We start from the raw sequence: 18760 nt of genomic DNA on the forward strand, positions 1-18760 counted from the left end.
AAAAATGTTAAAGAAAAGGGGAGGGGGGGGGGGGAGGTAAGAATCATTTATTGCAGAAGAGACATACTATGGGCTTGACTTATAAACCATCTGCAGGACCGATCACCAGGCAAATATCTGTGAATGTTCATTCTGTGCAATTAACGTTTTCGTTTTTTGTTTTTTTTTTCTTTACATGCGGAATTCATTTGAAATGCTCTCCTTGTAATATCCCATTATGGCCACTAGCTGGAGCTAAGGAGCATAGACAATAAATGCTTATTTCCTATGCTCCTTTATCGCCATCTAGAGGCCATAATTTATTCATAAATTTATTCAATTTATTCACACATTCAGACATTAAAACTAAAGACCATTCCATTGTGCATCCTTCCCTGTAAAACACCTTCCTGCTTGCAATTTTTTTGTTTAAGGACACAATTCCACTTTAATTGTGCGCAGACAAGTGAACAGCTCATGATGTGCTTCCCGGTTCTGGCTTCACGTTCCCGAGTAGTTTTTGGTAGGGATGCACCGATACCGGTTTATGGTATTGAGTACGAGTACTGATATTTATATTCATATTGTTTGGCCGGCTGGATGCTGATTGGCCCGGGAAGTCGGCATCCCAGCCAATCGGCATCGATGGTCGGCCAAACAGATCTGACGATATGGTGACACGACCCCCACCCTGCAGGCACCTCATTCCCCTCACATAGATCCTTAGCAGCAGTCATTACAATACCAGTCCCTCGGCCAGCTGGGCCGACACCACTCTCCAAGCTCTCTGGGATCTGCCCACGTCTCCTGTGTGCACAGCGCCCGCGTGATCGGCCCTCAGCCTGCTACTGCGCATGCGCAGGCTGCCCAGCGCTTCCCGGCCAATCAGCATCGAGCCAGACAAACCGTATGGAGCCAGTTTCCCGGCTCCATGTTTCCTCGCGGCACAGCCGGTCAGAGGAAATCTCCCTCTGACCGGAAGTTCCAGTATCGGGGAAGGTATCGGAGCATTTGGGTGAGTACTCGCCCAAATACTCGGTATCGGTGCATCCCTAGTTTTTGGGAGATACATTCTGACAATAGTTCTGACAGTTGTTTACGGTAAAGGATTAACCCTTTCACTGCCCAGGCATCACATGCATTCCTCTTTAAAGCTGAACTCACTGTATGAGGTTAATGTAAAAATCAAAAAACTTCAGCTGGAAAGATTCATGGATGACATACACAACTCTTTTGATGTTGTCCGAGAGCTTACAATCTAAGTCGGTAGCAATGAACTGATAGGGGTGTATTTATAAACAATACAGAGAGCTATTCGTCCTGTGAAACTCCGCGAGCATGCGTTCTGTGTGAATGGAAACGTTCTTAGTATATATTCTCTCCAAGTTGAATGTAATAGTAGGAAAGTACGGTATTATGGCCACTAGATGGAGCTGAAGGGCATAGGACTTAAATAAGTCTTTCTTTTGCTCCCCAGCTCCATCTAGTGGCCATAATGGAGTATTTTTCTAATATTGAATTTGAGTTGTAGAAAAAAAATCCTAATAACATTTGTTTTTTCTAGGGCTGTGCAAATTAAAGATTAATTTCTCGATTAATCGTTAATCTTTTTGATCGATTACATTTTTTTTGATCGATTCATTTTTAAAAAAAACTCTCTGCACGAGCGCCAGCCAAGGCATTGGCCTATACCCATACAGCACAGCAATGAAGTCATAAAATGAACTAGGATCACACTAATCCAGCAAGTTATTATTCTGAGTTGCCCCACGTGAGATTAATAACTTGCTGGATTAGTGTGATCCTAGTTCATTTTATTACTTCATTGCTGTGCTGTATGTGTATAGGCCAATGTAGTTGGATCTGTATGTGCGTTATAATTAATCGAAATTAATCAATTAATCGATTTTAAAAAATTTCGATTAATCGAACACAAAAATATTAATCATTACCAGCCCTAGTTTTTTCCTCCATTCACACAGAGTGAACACTCACAAAATTTCGCAGGACGAATGGCTCTGCGAATGGTTTATAAATACATCCCCTAAGTGATGAAACAATAGGATGCAAATGTTACATTTGGGGCCACAAAATGAAAAGAACATTATTTTAAACGGAATAAAGAGAGCTGCGTACAGGGGATCAGACAATAGATTTAATGTCTTCCTGGGGACCCCCCGGGGATTGCTCCCTCTCTGCTGCTTGTTATTGTTAGGATACACATTATTGTATTGATAGCAGTAACTCCTGCAGTATACAATTTCAGTCACTAGATGGCAGTGTTCTGTTATATATCTATGGTATTGAATAAGGTATAAAATAAAGCTGTGGCTTTCTTCCTGTTGTAGCCAAGCCATGTGCAGCATGCATATGCTGTGTGCTCGTGTGTCCCTGTGAGGTTGTGCAAGAAGTTCCAACAGTGATAGCATTGATCTTACCTGATCTCTCTGCGGTAACTGTCATACTGCAGGACGGGGACGAATCGAGACACGTTGCCAACCCACTGCAGGTCGTAGACGGCGTAATCAATGAAACGTTCCCCCTTCTCATCAATGCTCAGCAGGCCGGTCACTCCTGTGTAGCAGAACTACTGGTGTGAGTATAGAAATACAAAGTGTCTCTAAAGCCAAACCTTCCTTGGATACATTGTGGCGATGTCAGACCCCCTGTCAGGTTTTTTATTTCTATATGCATCAATTATACTGATAGCTCCCTATGGGAAAGTACCACCACCCCCTATATATATGTTACAGCCCAACAACCCAATTGGACTATGATTACATTAGAGGGGGGATAGAGAGTAGAGAGAGAAGAGAGGGGGAGAGGGGGAGTGAGGAGAGACAGGAGAGAGATAGTAAAAATAAGTATTATATTAAAAATATTGTTTTTTATTTTTGTTAATATTGTTGTAATGATTCATTTTGTTATCAGATGAGATACAATTTCATTCATTATTCTTTAATTAATTTAAATTACCATATTTTATGTTTGCTATTTTTTTTTAAATTGTCTTCTACATGCACTGAAGAAGGGGGTGGCTCTTTCCCCTGAAACGCGTTAGTCATATTTGCTCTTCTTAATCAATAAACATTAAACTAATCATCAAGCCAGATGACCATTTTTACCAGGCGATACCAATCCCCATACAGAAAAAACAAAAACAAATCGATCAATAAACATAAAGCCATCACCAGAACAGGAAGTAAGAGGAATTCTTCCAATGGGGACACCTGTTTCAGTGACAGCTGTCTATAAGGGGATTTCTTTTCACTTTGCAGAGATTTCCTCACACTTCCTGTTGTGTCTCAAAGAGACAGGAAGTGAAGGACGGAAGTTTTTCCAGCTGGAGACGTAATGAAAAATAATGCATTAAAGGAGAACTATGGGGTTAAGTCTTTTCCCCATAGTTCTCCATAGGGTAACGGGAGGACACAAACTAGCGTCCTCCCGTCACCCTAGGTTCAGTATATAGAGAGCTGCTGCTCGCGGTATACTGAGACGCAGCAGCTGAAGCGGATCCCGACAATTGTGCCGGGATCCGCCCAGCTGCGTAAGTGACAGCTGGCTCTGCCTATCTAGAGGCAGAGCCAGCTGTACCCGCCCCCTCCCCCGTCCATTCCGCCAGTCAGCGCTGGCGGATCGGAGCGGGGAGGGGGGAATCCAGCCCCTCCCCCTGTCACGGCAGAGAGCCATGACAGGATCGAGAGGTGAGCGAACCCGGTATGTGTTCACTCACCTCCCGATCTACTGAGCCGACCTGTGACAGTCTCATTGTCACAGGTCGGCTAGAACTATGAGGTGAGTGAACAGCGCTCGCCTCATAGTTCTCCTTTAATAGACACGCTGAACCAAGAATATGTATATAGTATATTTATAGTATTTGATGGCGCTTTGGAAATGATGATATTTTGCTCAGGATGTCCCCTCACGCCGTCATATCGGACAGGAGAAGCAGCGCAACCTCCCGACCATCAGCGGTCATTGCTCTCACCATAGAGTTGGGTGTCATTGTATCCTCTCAGGCTCTGCACCAACGACCGTCCATCCGTCATGTTCCTCCCTTGCTTCAGATTCTCCTTCAGTCCCAGCACATACATTAAGATGGAGTCGTGGAGGTAAGCGGCATAGGGACTCACCTACAAAGGACGGATAGATCAGATGGGAAGTTATGGGATCTTGTAGGGAGGGATGAGCAATGAGCATTTCCCTGAAATTCCAGTAACAATGAGATTTTCGGTGAAATTTGGCATTTTGGGGAAGTGCATTGGAGTCAATAGGGAAGGTGAAATGAAGGATGCAATGGACTTCAAATGGATCCGGAGGGTTACAGAAGTTCCTTTCACCTATCCTGGACCTGTTCTTATACAGATCATGGCTGGTGGGAGGGGAGGAGCCATTATCAATACCTCTCTTATTTTATACCCGGTGATGTCATCACTGGGTCCCTGTGCTATTTCAAGGAGGGGCCGGCAGGGTGCTGTACCTAGCTTCCTGCCTTAGTACTCCTCTCAGAAGCCCTCAGCCCTCATGTAAGCAGTGGGCTGGATCTTGGGAGGGGTTATGCAAATATCAAAATGCCTTGATCGGTGTCAGTCTGGAGGAGTGGGCGTTCCTAGGCAGGCTTCATCTGCATGCAGGTTAACGCCCACATATGACGTTCAGCCTCCACGATTGAAGGAACTGAAATCCAATGAATGAAAGGGGGGTGGGGCCAGGGACAGTCAGGCTAGATGATGCTGGATGTCCAGTGGGTATTCGCTCTTTGTCTTTAGCTGTTTGCCCCGAATTCTGACTTTTAGAGCCGAACATCCCTAATAAAAGCACCTGGCTCTCAGAAGAGATCTCGCTGTAGAACGGCGCCCCCTTCAGCCTGTCATAGACCTGCTTCATGAAGGACGTGTAGTTGTAACTGGAATTCAGGGCGACCATGAGCACCGCGTCATAAGCCCGCCGGATACCTTGGCCTTCGTCGCTGACGAAAGTGTCCTTCCAGAACCCTTCCTGCAAGAAGTAACCAAAATCATTTCTACAGATGGGAAATGAAAAAGATTTTCTGTCATTTTGTTACATTTTGTTACATTCGCACAGCTGTTCCCTGTGCAAAAGACATTCGCAGCACTGGACGGCCACTAGATGGAGCCGAGGAGCGTGGGAGATCCTTGTGGCCATCCAATGACCACTAGAGGCCTTCCAATCATGTGATCACTGTGACGGACTGAACCATCACTGGTGCTGTTGGAGGGCTAGCCTCCTTCCTACTGACTATGGACCCAGAACTATGGAGACCCCCTCGGACCTCTTGGGGTTACAATGAACCATTCTACCAGGTTTATGTGTGGAGGGATGTACTTCACATTTTCCCGGGCATTACATTTGGATGACCCGGTGTTTATTATAGGTACAGGCTGTGAATCCAGCAGCACTGAAGGGGGTTAATTCTGGATATTGAACTGTTCCAGTTTATTGGTCCTTTTGTTGTATTGTGTTGATGATGGGATTAGGAGAGCTGATTCTAGGAGTAGCTGACTCCGGGTGTAGATGAGTAGATCACTCTATGATACACTCAGGAGATAATCCCATCACATGTGTCTCCTCTCTCCCTATTCATTCATTAAGGCATCGGGGAGGGGGAGGGGGATGTCTGTTTGCATGCTGTTCATGTTTGATTGCGTTATGTGTTTAGAACTGTATATATACTGAGCTGGTCTTCAATAAAGCAGATCTTGGTTTCCACCTCAACATTGGTGTTGTCTAATGCTTGAGTGGTTTAGCGTTCTGTCCTAATATATTGGTTCTGTCCAATAATTAGGCAGGTTTGGGCTGATGACACTGGGATTCGGGTTCCAGCGGAGAGGAAGCTGATTTCTGACGGAGGTACCCAGTCGGGGTACCAGGCGGCCCGTCACAATCACTATGGCAGCTTGCGATCATGTGATCAGTGTGACAGCCAATCACATTGATCAGAAGATCGGTAAGCCCACCTCCGGCGTTAAGGTTTTCTTAAAGTGCCGGCTGCCACCTACAGGTGAAGGTTAAACTGGCTTCTAGTACGAGATGATTTGGTTTATTCCTTTCGCACCACCTCACTGCCTTCTCTGCTTTCCATTCTTTCTCTCTTTTCATGTTTTGTTTTTTTGTGTCCCTCTGATCCTTTCTGATGGTTCTCGCTGATAGAAATATCCGATGTGTGAGCACAGATCCTGTGATGTGTCTCCAATCCCTCCCAAAAATTCTACAGGCTCCAAATATTCCTACAGTGCGTCCACAGTCTCTGACCATCTCTTGTTGAATGCCAACAGCCTCTAAATCTCTCTTGTAGCATGCCCACAGTCTCTGACCATTTTTTTGAAGCATGCCCATTAGGGATGTACCAATACCGGTGCCTCCGCTGGCATGGAGCAGGCATCCCGGGCATTCAGGAAGCAGGGCGTCGCATAATGACATGCCGCCCAGCTTCCTGATTGCCTGGGAAGCCGGCTCCATGTTTTTTAGCTGTCTCAATTGTGATTGGCCGGGAACCGGCTTCCCAGCCAATCAGCATGGAGCCGGCTTGCTGATTGGCAGGTCATTACTCACCACCCGGCTTCCTAGTTGCCCGGCAAGCAGACTCCATGTTCCCCTACGGCACTGTCGGTCAGAGTAAATCTTCCTCTGACCGGAAGTTCCGTTATCGGGGAAGTTATCGGAGTACGAGTACTCGCCCAAATACTTGGTATCGGCACCGACAACGATACTAGTATCGGTATCAGTGCATCCCTAATGCCCATAGTCTCTGACCATCTCTTGTAGCTTAGCCTTAGTCTCTGATTGTCTGATGTAGTATGTCCTAGTCTCTGATCATCTCTTGTAGCATGCATGTAGTCTCTGATCATCTCCTGCAGCATGCATGTAGTCTCTGATCATCTCCTATAGCATGCATGTAGTCTCTGATCATCTCCTATAGCATGCATGTAGTCTCTGATCATCTCTTGTAGCATGCATGTAGTCTCTGATCATCTCTTGTAACATGCATGTAGTCTCTGATCATCTCCTGTAGCATGCATGTAGTCTCTGATCATCTCCTGTAGCATGCATGTAGTCTCTGATCATCTCCTGTAGCATGCATGTAGTCTCTGATCATCTCCTGTAGCATGCATGTAGTCTCTGATCATCTCTTGTAGCAACCATAGTCTCTGACCGTCTCCTGTGTCATGTCAGCAGTCTCTCACAGCTTTCTGTAGCATTACATTTACCGAATATAACGTGTGGCCCTTTAGTGATGTCGGGGGCCCCCCTATATCGAGTACGTTGGCCACAACTTCTCCTTGGGTTTCTCTATGCTCTCTCGGTTTTGCACTCACCAGGAAGCCGCTGACTTCGAACTGCTGAACCATAATGAAGACGTAGCGTCCGTCCGTCAGCCCTTGTCTCTCCGCTTCCTGTAATATGATTTTTGCGTCCTCTGAGCCGGTCACAAGAATGATCACTAGAAGGAAAAAACCCCAAAACATTGAGAAGAAATTCAGATATCGGAGACTTCCATATTCAAATGTAGATAAAGCCCAATGTTTGTTTTTTTTGACGAAAGGCGGGAGGGTTAGAACCTCTGTCAGGTTTTTATATCCATCTGTGCCTCTGCTGGGGAGACTCTGTGTTTGGTGATCGCCGGGACTGAGAGTGATGAGGCAATCCAAAAGTAAGAGTTGTCACTAGAACAGGAATAGAGGGAAAACCGTGCAATGGGGGACACCTGTTCTGGTGATGACAACTGTCTCCAGGGGGGATTTCCATTATTTTTGTGAGATTTCCTTTTACTTCCTGTTGTGTCTCTAGGACAGGAAGTGAAGGGAATCTCTCTCCAATGGGACACAGCTGATAAAAACAATGACAGGATTTTTTTTTTAACCCATCGTTACTCAGAAATTGTAGCTTTAGATACATTTTGAGGAAAACTCAAAGAACATAATCCTTACAAATCTAAACAGAAGCAGATCAGATGATTCATGTTTCTACCTCGTGCAGCCGAAGCAACCAAGAGAAGATTTTCCTGGAGGTTGTTCATGCTCCCCGGGTCATATTTGATCTTGGCCCTGATGGTGAAGTTGACGGCCAGTTGGCTCTCCAAGGAGGTCCAGAGTTCGTCAATCTTCTCCCAGGTTGAGCCCTCCAGGGCCCCTCCGAACATAGCGATGTAGCGCCATTGGAAATAGTTTAAGGTCTTCTCCAAGGCTTCGGAAATTCTCTGGAGGGGTGACACCATCTTGACGTAGGTGTCGTAAAGGCGCCTGTTGTCCAGTTTGGGTGTCTGGCTCACAAAACCGAACATGGGAACATTCCAAGAGGATGCCAGCAAGCCCGTGACCTGGAAGGAGAGAAAAGTCACACAACTATTCCTGCCAATGTCGGCACGACCTTCCCAAGCTTCTCCACCAAACATGGGAGGGTTCTGATCCCCGTCAGCTTTGCTTGGTCATTTGTGTCCCATTTGGAAGATTTCCCTCTCACTTCCTCTCTGATAGCCACAACAGGAAGTGAGAGGAAATCCTTCCAAAGTAAGGGAGATTCCTGCTGGTCACAAGAACTCGTGTCCCCATTGGAAGATTTCCCATCTATTCCTATTCTGGTGACAACCCGAAATGTAGGCTTTTCTTTCAGTTTCAGTGATAATGGTCACCAGGACAAATAGAGGGGGTGAATCTTTCTAAGGGGGTCTTCTAAAACCTTTTCCATTCTATCCAAAACTTAAAAAAAAAAAAAAGTGTTGGCTTCCATTGCACATCCAACCAAAACCCTTTTCCTTGTCATGAATAGGGCAGTCAGGTGTTCATTGTTCTTTTTATATTGGAATTTATACAAGATATTTTAAAGCAGAAGTTAACCCCCAACCAACAACCCCCCTCCCCCCCTCTAAACTCTCTCCTTCAAATTCATTCACGAACGTGGTACCCACCAAGTACCACCACTCATCCCACCTTTTTTCGAGCTCCACACATGGGGTAAAAACGCTCTACATTTTTCAACAGGGGTCAGCAACCTGCGGCTACATGTCCGTAAGTTTAAAGTCGTGCGACCGTACAGTAGTAGAGGTCGCACGGCTTCCACACACCTTACCATAATCGTACGATCGCGGGATTTCCCGCCATTATCGTAAGATAATCGTAAGGTGTGTGGGGACCCTTACATGGAGGGGGAAGACCCCTTCCTCACTGGAGCTCCAGTATTTCCCCCGGTCTTCTCTCAGCTTTGGCCTCTTGGCTGGTCGGCTGGCATGATGTAACTCCCGCACATGCGCACAGGGGTTACTTCATCACTTCCATTTTAAGGTATCACAGCCGTAAATTTAGAATGAAAGATACAAATAATCTTTTATTGTTAATTACAAAAAGTATTCCGTTTTTGTAACCATAGAAGGCCACCAAGCTAAGAACACTTGGGAATGAAAACTCAACACTGTAGGAGAACCCCCTTATAAGGATCATGGGAGTCCGTATGAATTTCCATGTAGAATGTAACATCAACAGTGTCTCCAATGTCTCCTTATTTTAAGGATATTCTTAAAGTGACATTTAAGTAAAAAAATGTTTCCCTCCCCCCAATGTTAGTGTTAGCACTTACCTTAAATGATGTCTCTTAATCCGATCTTCCTCTTCTTTCCTGACGTTTTCATCTCTCCCTCCAGCGGTGCGGCGGGTCTCCGATCCAGCGCTGACTCCTCTGAGCTCGCTGGCACTTCCTGTCCCACGGTGTCTGTATGCGGGTGCACGCGTCCATAGACTTACCTTGCGTCTCTCCTCGCGTCCCAGCCCGAAAATGTGATCTGCGCATTGCGCCCGCCCCAGGATGCTTTGCGGCCGTCCGAGAATTTTCTAATTTTCGGAGGGGAGTGCGCGTGGAAGACACAGGTCAGTATTGACCCTTTTCAAAGCGTTTTTTTTTTAAAATTACACTTTTTGCCTATATCTCCTGCTTGCTAGCCTTATACACTGAGTGGCTGGATTATTATATACACTGAGTGGCCGGATTATTATATACACCGAGTGGCTGGATTATTATATACACTGAGTGAAGTGCCCTGTCAAAGAGCCGTGACAGGATCGGGAGGTGAGCGAACGCCGGTATGTGTTCTCTCACCTCCCGATCTACTGAGCCGACCTGTGACAGTCTCATTGTCACAGGTCGGCTAGAACTATGAGGTGAGTGAAAAGCACTCACCTCATAGTTCTCCTTTAAAAAGGACTCAGTCATGAAGGGGTTAATGTCACTTTAACATTGAGGATCTGAAGAACAGCACAGGTTGAGTTAAACCCGATCTTCGAGGATTTTCCTAGGAGGCTTTTTGATAGCACTCTCACCTTGTTATGATTGTCTAGGGACATCCTCATTATAAGGGCACATTGGAGACAATTGTGTTACATTCTACACGGGAAATCCTCTGGACTTCCATGATCATTATTGGAGGATCTTCTCAAGTGCGGATTTTTCACATTTAAGTTATTTTTTTAACAAATTGGCTACAAGAATAGATTATTTTTTTTGTAATTAATAATAGAGATATATTTATTTTTTTGTACCTTTTGAGCTAAATGTATTCCTTAATCGTTCATTTGTGATGTCCCGTATGAATATTATATTTGAAGTCTAGGTATCCAATCCAGGTATCTTTTAGGTTGTTATCATTGTCTTGATTCCTCCAATGGGGAGATTCGCCCTCTCTATTCGTCCCGGTGACTACTGTCGCCAAGACAGAAAGCAGCGGTAAATTTAAAGTGACATTAAAGTCAAAAACTTTTTTCCCTTCCCCCAATGTTAATGAAAGGAGAACTATGAGGTGAGTGCTTTTCACTCACCTCATGGTTCTAGCCGACCTGTGACAATGAGACTGTCACAGGTGGGCTCAGTAGATCGGGAGGTGAGCGAACACATACCGGCATTCGCTCACTTCTCGATCCTGTCACAGCTCTCTGCCATGACAGGGGAGGGGCTGGATTCCCCCCTTACCCGCTCCGATCCTCCAGCACTGACTGGCGGAACGGACGGGGGAGGGGGCGGGTACAGCTGGCTCTGCCTCTAGATAGGCAGAGCCAGCTGTCACTCACGCAGCTGGGCGGATCCAGACATAATTGTCGGGATCAGCTTCAGCTGCGGCGTCTCAGTATATAGGGAGCTGTAGCTCGCGGTATACTGAGCTTAGGGTGACGGGAGGACGCTGGTTTGTGTCCTCCCGTTACCCTAAGGAGAACTATGGGGAAAAGCCCTAACCCCATAGTTCTCCTTTAAAGCACTTACCTTAAAGGAGAACTATGATGCGAGTGAAAATCACTCCTCCTCATAGTTCTAGCCAACCTGTGACAATGAAACTGTTACACGTCGGCTCAATAGATCGGGAAGTGAGCGAACACATACCGTCGCTCGCCCACTTCTCGATCATCTCCCTGCAGAGAGCCGTGACTGTCAACACATAGCCATTAATTTCTAAACCGCTGGCAACAAAAGTGAGTACACCCCTAAGTGAAAATTTCCAAATTGGGCCCAATTAGCCATTTTCCCTCCCCGGTGTCATGTGACTCGTTAGTGTTACAGGGTCTCAGGTGTGAATGGGGAGCAGGTGTGTTAAATTTGGTGTTATCGCTCTCACTCTCTCATACTGGTCACTGGCAGTTCAACATGGCACCTCATGGCAAAGAACTCTCTGAGGATCTGAAAAGAAGAATTGTTGGTGTACATAAAGATGGCCGAGGCTACAAGAAGATTGCCACGACCCTGAAACTGAGCTGCAGCACGGTGGCCAAGACCATACAGCGCTTTAACAGGACAGGTTCCACTCAGAACCGGCCTCGCCATGGTCCACGTGCTCAGTGTCATATCCAGAGGTTGTCTTTGGGAAATAGACGTATGAGTGCTGCCAGCATTGCTGCAGAGGTTGTGGGGGGGTCAGCCTCTCAGTGCTCAGACCATACGCCGCACACTGCATCACTTTGGTCTGCATGGCTGTCGTCCCAGAAGGAAGCCTCGTCTAAAGATGATGCAAAAGAAAGCCCACAAACAGTTTGCTGAAGACAAGCAGACTAAGGACACGGATTACTGGAACCGAGTCCCGGGGTCCGATGAGACCAAGATAAACGCATTTGGTTCAGATGGTGTCAAGCGTGGAGTGTGTGGCGGCAACCAGGTGATGAGTGTGTGTGAGTGAGTGTGTCTTGCCTGGGAGTGGGAGTGTCATGGTCTGGAGCTGCATGAGTGCTGCCGCCACTGGGGAGCTACAGTTCATTGAGGGATCCATGAATGCCAACATGTACTGTGACATACTGAAGCAGAGCACGATCCCCTCCCCCCGGAGACTGGGCCGCAGGGCAGTATTCCAACACGATAACGACCCCAAACACACCTCCAAGACCACCACTGCCTTGCTAAAGAAGCTGAGGGTAAAAGGTGATGGACCGGCCAAGCATGTCTCCAGACCTAAACCCTATTGAGCATTTGTGGGGCGTCCTCAAACAGAAGGTGGAGAAGCGCAAGGTCTCTAACATCCACTAGCTCCGTGATATCATCCTGTAGGAGGGGAAGAGGACTCCAGTGACAACTTGTGAAGCTCTGGTGAACTCCATGCCACAGAGGGTTAAGACCGTGCTGGAAAATAATGGCGGCCACACAAAATATTGACATTTTCACCTAGGGGTGTACTCACTTTTGTTGCAAGCGGTTTAGACATTAATGGCGGTGTGTTATTTTGAGGGGACAGCAAATGTACACTGATATACAAGCTGCACACTCACTACTTTACATTGTAGCCAAGTGTCATTTCTTCTGTGTCGTCACATGACATGATATCATCCAATGAGAGGGCTGGACTCACTTCTGTGAGATACTATATATATATTTTATATATATATATATATTTGTATATATATATATATATATATGCATGAAATATTCTTTGTGCCGTTATTCCTTCTATACATCATTACTCAAAGCTAAGTTAAGACAGATTAGTCTCCTGCTGTGTCACAGATTAAATCACAAGACTGACTGAACAGAATTTCAACGATCTTGGCAAGTGCCGACAGGTTAACATATATGTATTTAAACTGATTAGCCCAACCTTAACTTTCTTGTTCTTAAAAGTGAATAGAAGGGATTTAACCCACTTTGGAGAGATTTTCTTCCACTTCCTGTTGTGTCTACAGAACAGGAAGTGAATAGAAATCTCCTTAATGGAGATTTAACTCTTTAACACTCAATGCAACATGAAGAAAAGTTTTGGTCTAGCTGGACTTTTTCTAGATAGAAGTCAGTAGCTGCATGTTATCTGCCCCGGAGGACGTCGCACCTACCTCGGCTGCTTCCGGACAAACCGGCCCGAACAGAGCGACGATCCGGTGCTTCTCGAACTGGCCGATGAACTCACTGAGGGAGGTTTTGGCGCTGCAGCCGCAGTCGCCGTAGACTATCTCCAAGGTCCTGTTACCCAACAGCGTCATGTCCCACTCCCTGTGAATCTTATCGATGGCCAGATGGACGGCAGAGCCCAGGCGCTGTGCGCTGAACGGGTACGAGAAGTTCCACGGGGCCTGGAAGCCCAGAAATATTTTGGACCCCGCTCCTTCCGGGTCATCGACGCGGCTGACCAACTGAGTCTCTGCAATGAGAAAACAGATACAAAGAGCACAGAGGATGAGTAGCATTGTGGAGGGAGCTCAGTAGGGTCAAGTAATGAGCGCTGATTTCCCCCCCCCTCCCCCCAACCTAAGACGCGAAGACTGCGCCGGAGTTCGATCCCAGCTACTTATACCTGATATCTGTCGAATTCTCCTGTGTGCTCTACATGTCTCTTATTAAACAGCCCTCATTAGCAGAGACACACAGCCTCCAGTGACTGCTGAGGTCCCCATTGGCCCTTCATTCTGTAACCCTTCGAGGATCTTCTCTGCAAACAGTCATTTCACCTTGGAGTTTGTACAGCTCAAAGTTGCTCTTTTGCTTTCCATTCGTACAATATTGTCTCCGACAGAGCTGACACTTCATGTAGTCGCTCTAAGCTATTTCTAAGCTCGTTTTCTTAGAAAGCAAAATGCGTTTTACAGATGATAAAGGAAAAAATAATGATTATTTGTTTTACTGAGAATTAAAGGAGAACTATGAGGGGGGGGAGGGGGTGCTTTTCCCTCATCCTCATAGTTCTAGCCGACCTGTGACAATGAGACTGTCACAGGTCGGCTCAGTAGATCGGGAGGTGAGCGAACACATACCGGCGTTCGCTCACCTCTCGATCCTGTCACGGCTCTCTGCCGTGACAGGGGAGGGGCTGGATTCCCCCCTCCCCGTTTCGATCTGCCAGCGCTGACTGGCGGAACGGACGGGGGAGGGGGCGGGCACAGCTGGCTCTGCCTCTAGATAGGCAGAGCCAGCTGTCAGTCACGCAACTGGGCACATCCCGGCACAATTGTCGGGATCCGCTTCAGCTGCGGCGTCTCAGTATATAGGGAGCTACAGCTCGCGGAATACTAAGCCCAGGGTGACGGGAGGATGCTAGTTTGTGTCCTCCCGTTACCCTTAAGCCTGGTTCACACCTGAACGTTTTGTAGCGCGTTCAACGCTCGACGAACGCTCTACAAAACGCTCAAACATCTAAATCCCATTGCATTCAATGGGTCTGGTTCACACCTTGCCGTATTTCCGCCCGTCCGAATGCGATACAAAATGGCCTACGCCAAAAGAAGTACATGTACTTCTTTGGGGCGTTTTGGTCTCGCGTTTCCATTGGGATACAGCCAAGTAGCCCTCAGAAACGGGCGTTTGTCGCGCGTTTTTTTTACCGCAAACGCGCATATTCAATACGCCTAGGTGTGAACCCAGCCTAAGGAGAACTATGGGGAAAAGCCTTAACCCCATAGTTCTCCTTTAAATGACATTACTAAGTACTTATAATGCTTCTATGTGAGGTCCTTACATAGGGACAGGTTCAGAAGGATGTCATTGGAACCAATTGTTGTTCTTCAGAGCCTTGGAATGTCTTCTGGAACACAGTGACAGTTGGCTCCTTGTTCTACAATGAGATATTTGGGGGTCTGGAGGTCGGTCAAGCTGATAACCCAGATAGCAAGAAATTGTGCTGCAAGTTTGATAATGACTTGCTAAACTATTGCAGAATGCAGACTTGCCGAGCTTCACAATTTTGTTGCACAATTACAGCGAGTCTGCATTGCAAGTCTCCAGACCAGCGAGCTCGCAGAGCTCTCGCTAAGACCTGCAGGACTCTTGCTGTAGACTTGACAAAAAAATTTTGCTACAAATTCAAAAAGTGTCGCCTAGAACTTGTGCTGCGAGTGTTCTGCAAGTCTACAACCTGCCAGGAATGTGCGCAGCAAGTTAACAAACATTACAATTTCACCCTGCCACAAGTTTGTAGCAAGTTATCCTTGCTATCTGGGAAGGTGTTGCAAGATAACAGAAATGAATGTTTCTTGTACTAAACGGTGTGCTGCTTCTGAAAATATATGTTTATGTTGAGGAAGGTCCTACATGGCAAATGTCTACAATTGGAGCTTAAAGTGACTCTAAACCCCGGAGTTAAACCTGAAAAATCCATCCAAGTCCCTGAACTCTGAACAACAATGTATCTTATTTGTGTATGACTCGGCCGGAGATCCTCCAATCATCTCTGACACTGTCCTTCCTTCTGGAGGGGGGCTACGTCTGTTCCCCATGGTCCCTGTGTGTGTCGTAAAGTAGTCACCGCTCCAAGCTCGCTCCCGGGATGGACTACAATCTGAATACAAATCAGTAAACTAAACCTGAGATTGTAGTCCATCCCGGGAGCGAGCTCGGAGCGGTGACTACTCTACAACACACACAGGGACCATGGGGAACACACGGGGGGTGATCTGGAGACCCATAAAAAGATATGTAATGTCACCTCATGTGTCTGCTCTTGCATGTGATTTGATGTGATAGATAGATAGATAGATAGATAGATAGAGGGATAGATAGATATGAGATAGATAGAGGGATAGATAGATAGATAGATAGATAGATAGATAGATAGATAGATAGAGGGATAGATAGATAGATAGATAGATAGATAGATAGATAGATAGATAGATAGATAGATAGATAGAGGGATAGATGGATGGATGGATAGAGAGATAGATAGAGAGCAGGACAGTAGAATTTCTGGGTCATCATGTAATGAGGTGTCTCGGTAATGATCAATCAGTCAGGATGAAGTCTCGGGCGGCTCTGGAAGGGATTCGGGTTAAACTGACGATTGATTGTCGAGTTTCTTTTTCCTAGAATTCCGGATCCTGCAGCGCCTGGATTAGTATAATTGGATCTGAGTCACGTCTGGTCCGCATTTCACAGTTAGAAACAGAGAATAATCCACAAACAATAAAATCGTTTTCTTATTGATTTATAATAAAGATCTCGTCTCTCTTCCCTTCTGCCCAGACCGCAGAGGTGTCACCGAGGGCAGCCGGGGTCAGGACATGAGACTTTTTATTAAAGTGTATCCAAAACAAAAAACTAAGGCTGGGTTCACACCTAGGCGTATTGAATATGCGCGTTTGTCACGCGTTTCCGAGTGCTTCTTGGCTGTATCCCAATGGAAATGCGCAACAAAAACGCCCCAAAGTAGCTCCTGTACTTCTTTGGGCGTAGGGCGTTTTGTAGCGCGTTCAGACGGGCTGAAATACGCCCGGGTGTGAACCATACACATAGGATATAATGGGATTTCGGTGTTTGAGCGTTTTGCAGAGCGTTCGAACGCGCTACAAAACGCTCGGGTGTGAACTGGGCCTGAACATTGTATATGTTGCAGCTTCCCGGTCCTTAGATGTGGTGGCCGCATTAGTCTTCCTTTTTCTGACGTTTTTTTTTTTCCTAGGGTGACAACGCTCACTACATACTGTACATAAGGAGGAATCACATTGTTATCCTAGGACTAGTCTACACAACAGCCCTTGCCTCATCTCCATAAGAGAGAGGAGAGAGGAGGGGACCCGGCGGCATACCTCATCCTGCTGGGTGACTGTCCCCTCCTCTCTCTGCCGGCGTCCATCGCCAAGATGGCCGCTGGCAGGCATCAATCGGATAGCCGGGCATGCGCGATGACGTCATTGCGCACACGCGCGTGGTGACGTGACGCACATGCGCAATGACGTCATGGCGGAGTGCTCCTGGGTGACACCCGGCCTCGGGACGCCCCTGCTGATAGCCACGCCCCCTGCAACATCTTCTCATCCCACCAGGCACAACCTACATGAGGGTGACCACTCTGCTCTGAATTCAGGAGCAGTGCAGCACCGTTGTCACCCCATCAGGAATCAGGAAGCTGCATTAGGTTGACTTCACTGGCAGGATCAGGAGGGAATTTGAGGGACTTTGCAGGGGGACTAAGAACAAACTGTGAGTGCAGACGGACTTATAATTAAGTGCTGAGACACATTTTTGTTTTTAATGGGAGGCCATTGTACTAAGTAGCAAGTTCTTCAAGTTTTTTCAGTCCTCGTCTGTAGTAATAGTGTAGACTGCAGACTGGCTGAATGTAAATAATGCGATATTTACACTGTAATGGGTCAGTAATGGTAAGAAACAAATATAAGGTTTTGTGTTTTTGCTGTTTGCGTTGTGTTCTTGAACAATCGCAGTTGATCCAAGAGCTAGCAATTAAAAGTCCGGCGCATCTGCAGATACAGACTAGTTACACAGCTGGTTGATTCTTCTGCCAATTACAGCCCTGGAGTTGTTGGAATTTAATTAGCATGAAATAATGACCTGCGATTGAGCGTGTCGGTGATTCTCCCCGGGAGGTCATTACACCGCGGCACAAACACAATCAGGATCCTCCCCCCAGAGGGTCATCAGCACCTTGTGTGAAGTTCATGAGAAGTCCTGAGTGCCCGGCCGGCCCCCAGGATCCATTCACCGAGCTAATAATGTGTCTCCATTCTTCCAATTAGGATATACTGTGTAAATGTGCCCGGCATGATGGCGCCCCCTTCTGGATGGGAAAAGATGCGCCTGGCTCAGCCCAACAACTGAGAGGTGTGTGCTGAACTCTATGTGGAATATTACTGTAGGGGTGTATTGGGCTGGGAAGGTGGCAGAGCTATAAAAGGGTATGGCTTGAGCTACCCTACCACCTACTGGTTCCTTCCTTTCTTCCTTCCCTCCATCCTCCCTTATTTCCTCCCTGCCTTCCTCTCTTTCTTCCTTCCTTCTTCCTTCCTCCTTTCTTTCCTTGTCCTTCCTTCCACCCCCCTTCTTTTCTCATTCCTTTCTTCCTTCCTTCCCCTTTTATCCCTCTCCCTTCCTACCTCCCCTCCTTCCTTTTTTTCTCCCTCCCTCCTTTCCTCCTTCCTTCTTTCTCTCCACTCCTTCTGTCTTCCTCCCTTCCTTTCTTTCTTTCTTCCTTCCTTCCATTCATCCTCCCTTCTTCCTTCCTTCATTCTATAGCTCTTTCTTCCTTCTTTCCTCTCCTCTCCTTTTACTTCTCTTCCCTCCCTGCTTTCCTTCCTTCCTCACTTCCTTCTTACCTTTTTCCTTCCATTCTTTTCCCTCCTTCCTTCCTTTATTCTCCTTTCCTTTCCCTTCTTTTTCCCTTCCTTCCTGCCTGTCATCCTTCCTTCTTATCTTCCTTCTACCTCCAGTTCTTCCTGCTTTCCTTCCTTTCTTCTCCCTCTTTTCCTTCCTTTTTTTCTTTACTTTCCATTCAACTTCTCTCCTCCCTTCCTCTCACCCTCTCCCTGCCTACTTTCTTTTCTTTCCAGTTCATCCCTCCTCCCTTCTCTCTCTCCCCCCTCTC

General features: G+C 46.6%; 1 protein-coding gene across 1 annotated transcript in view; it reads right to left on the reverse strand.

Annotated features, from left to right (window-relative positions):
* LOC108798364 (guanylate cyclase 2G-like) overlaps window positions 1-13980 on the reverse strand; it is a 37412-nt gene extending 23432 nt beyond the window's left edge. The window contains exons 1-7 of the mRNA XM_018570107.1: window positions 13902-13980; window positions 13290-13594; window positions 7972-8320; window positions 7320-7444; window positions 4804-4980; window positions 3971-4115; window positions 2418-2553 (exon numbers count right to left, since the gene is read on the reverse strand). Coding sequence (XP_018425609.1) covers window positions 2418-2553; window positions 3971-4115; window positions 4804-4980; window positions 7320-7444; window positions 7972-8320; window positions 13290-13594; window positions 13902-13980 — 1316 coding nt within the window. The remainder of the gene's footprint in view (window positions 1-2417; window positions 2554-3970; window positions 4116-4803; window positions 4981-7319; window positions 7445-7971; window positions 8321-13289; window positions 13595-13901) is intronic.
* Between the last annotated feature and the right edge of the window lie 4780 nt (window positions 13981-18760).

This window comes from Nanorana parkeri, unplaced genomic scaffold (assembly GCF_000935625.1).
Source record: "Nanorana parkeri isolate BGI_ZX_2015 unplaced genomic scaffold, ASM93562v1 scaffold1455, whole genome shotgun sequence".
NCBI classification, from domain to species: Eukaryota; Metazoa; Chordata; class Amphibia; order Anura; family Dicroglossidae; genus Nanorana; species Nanorana parkeri.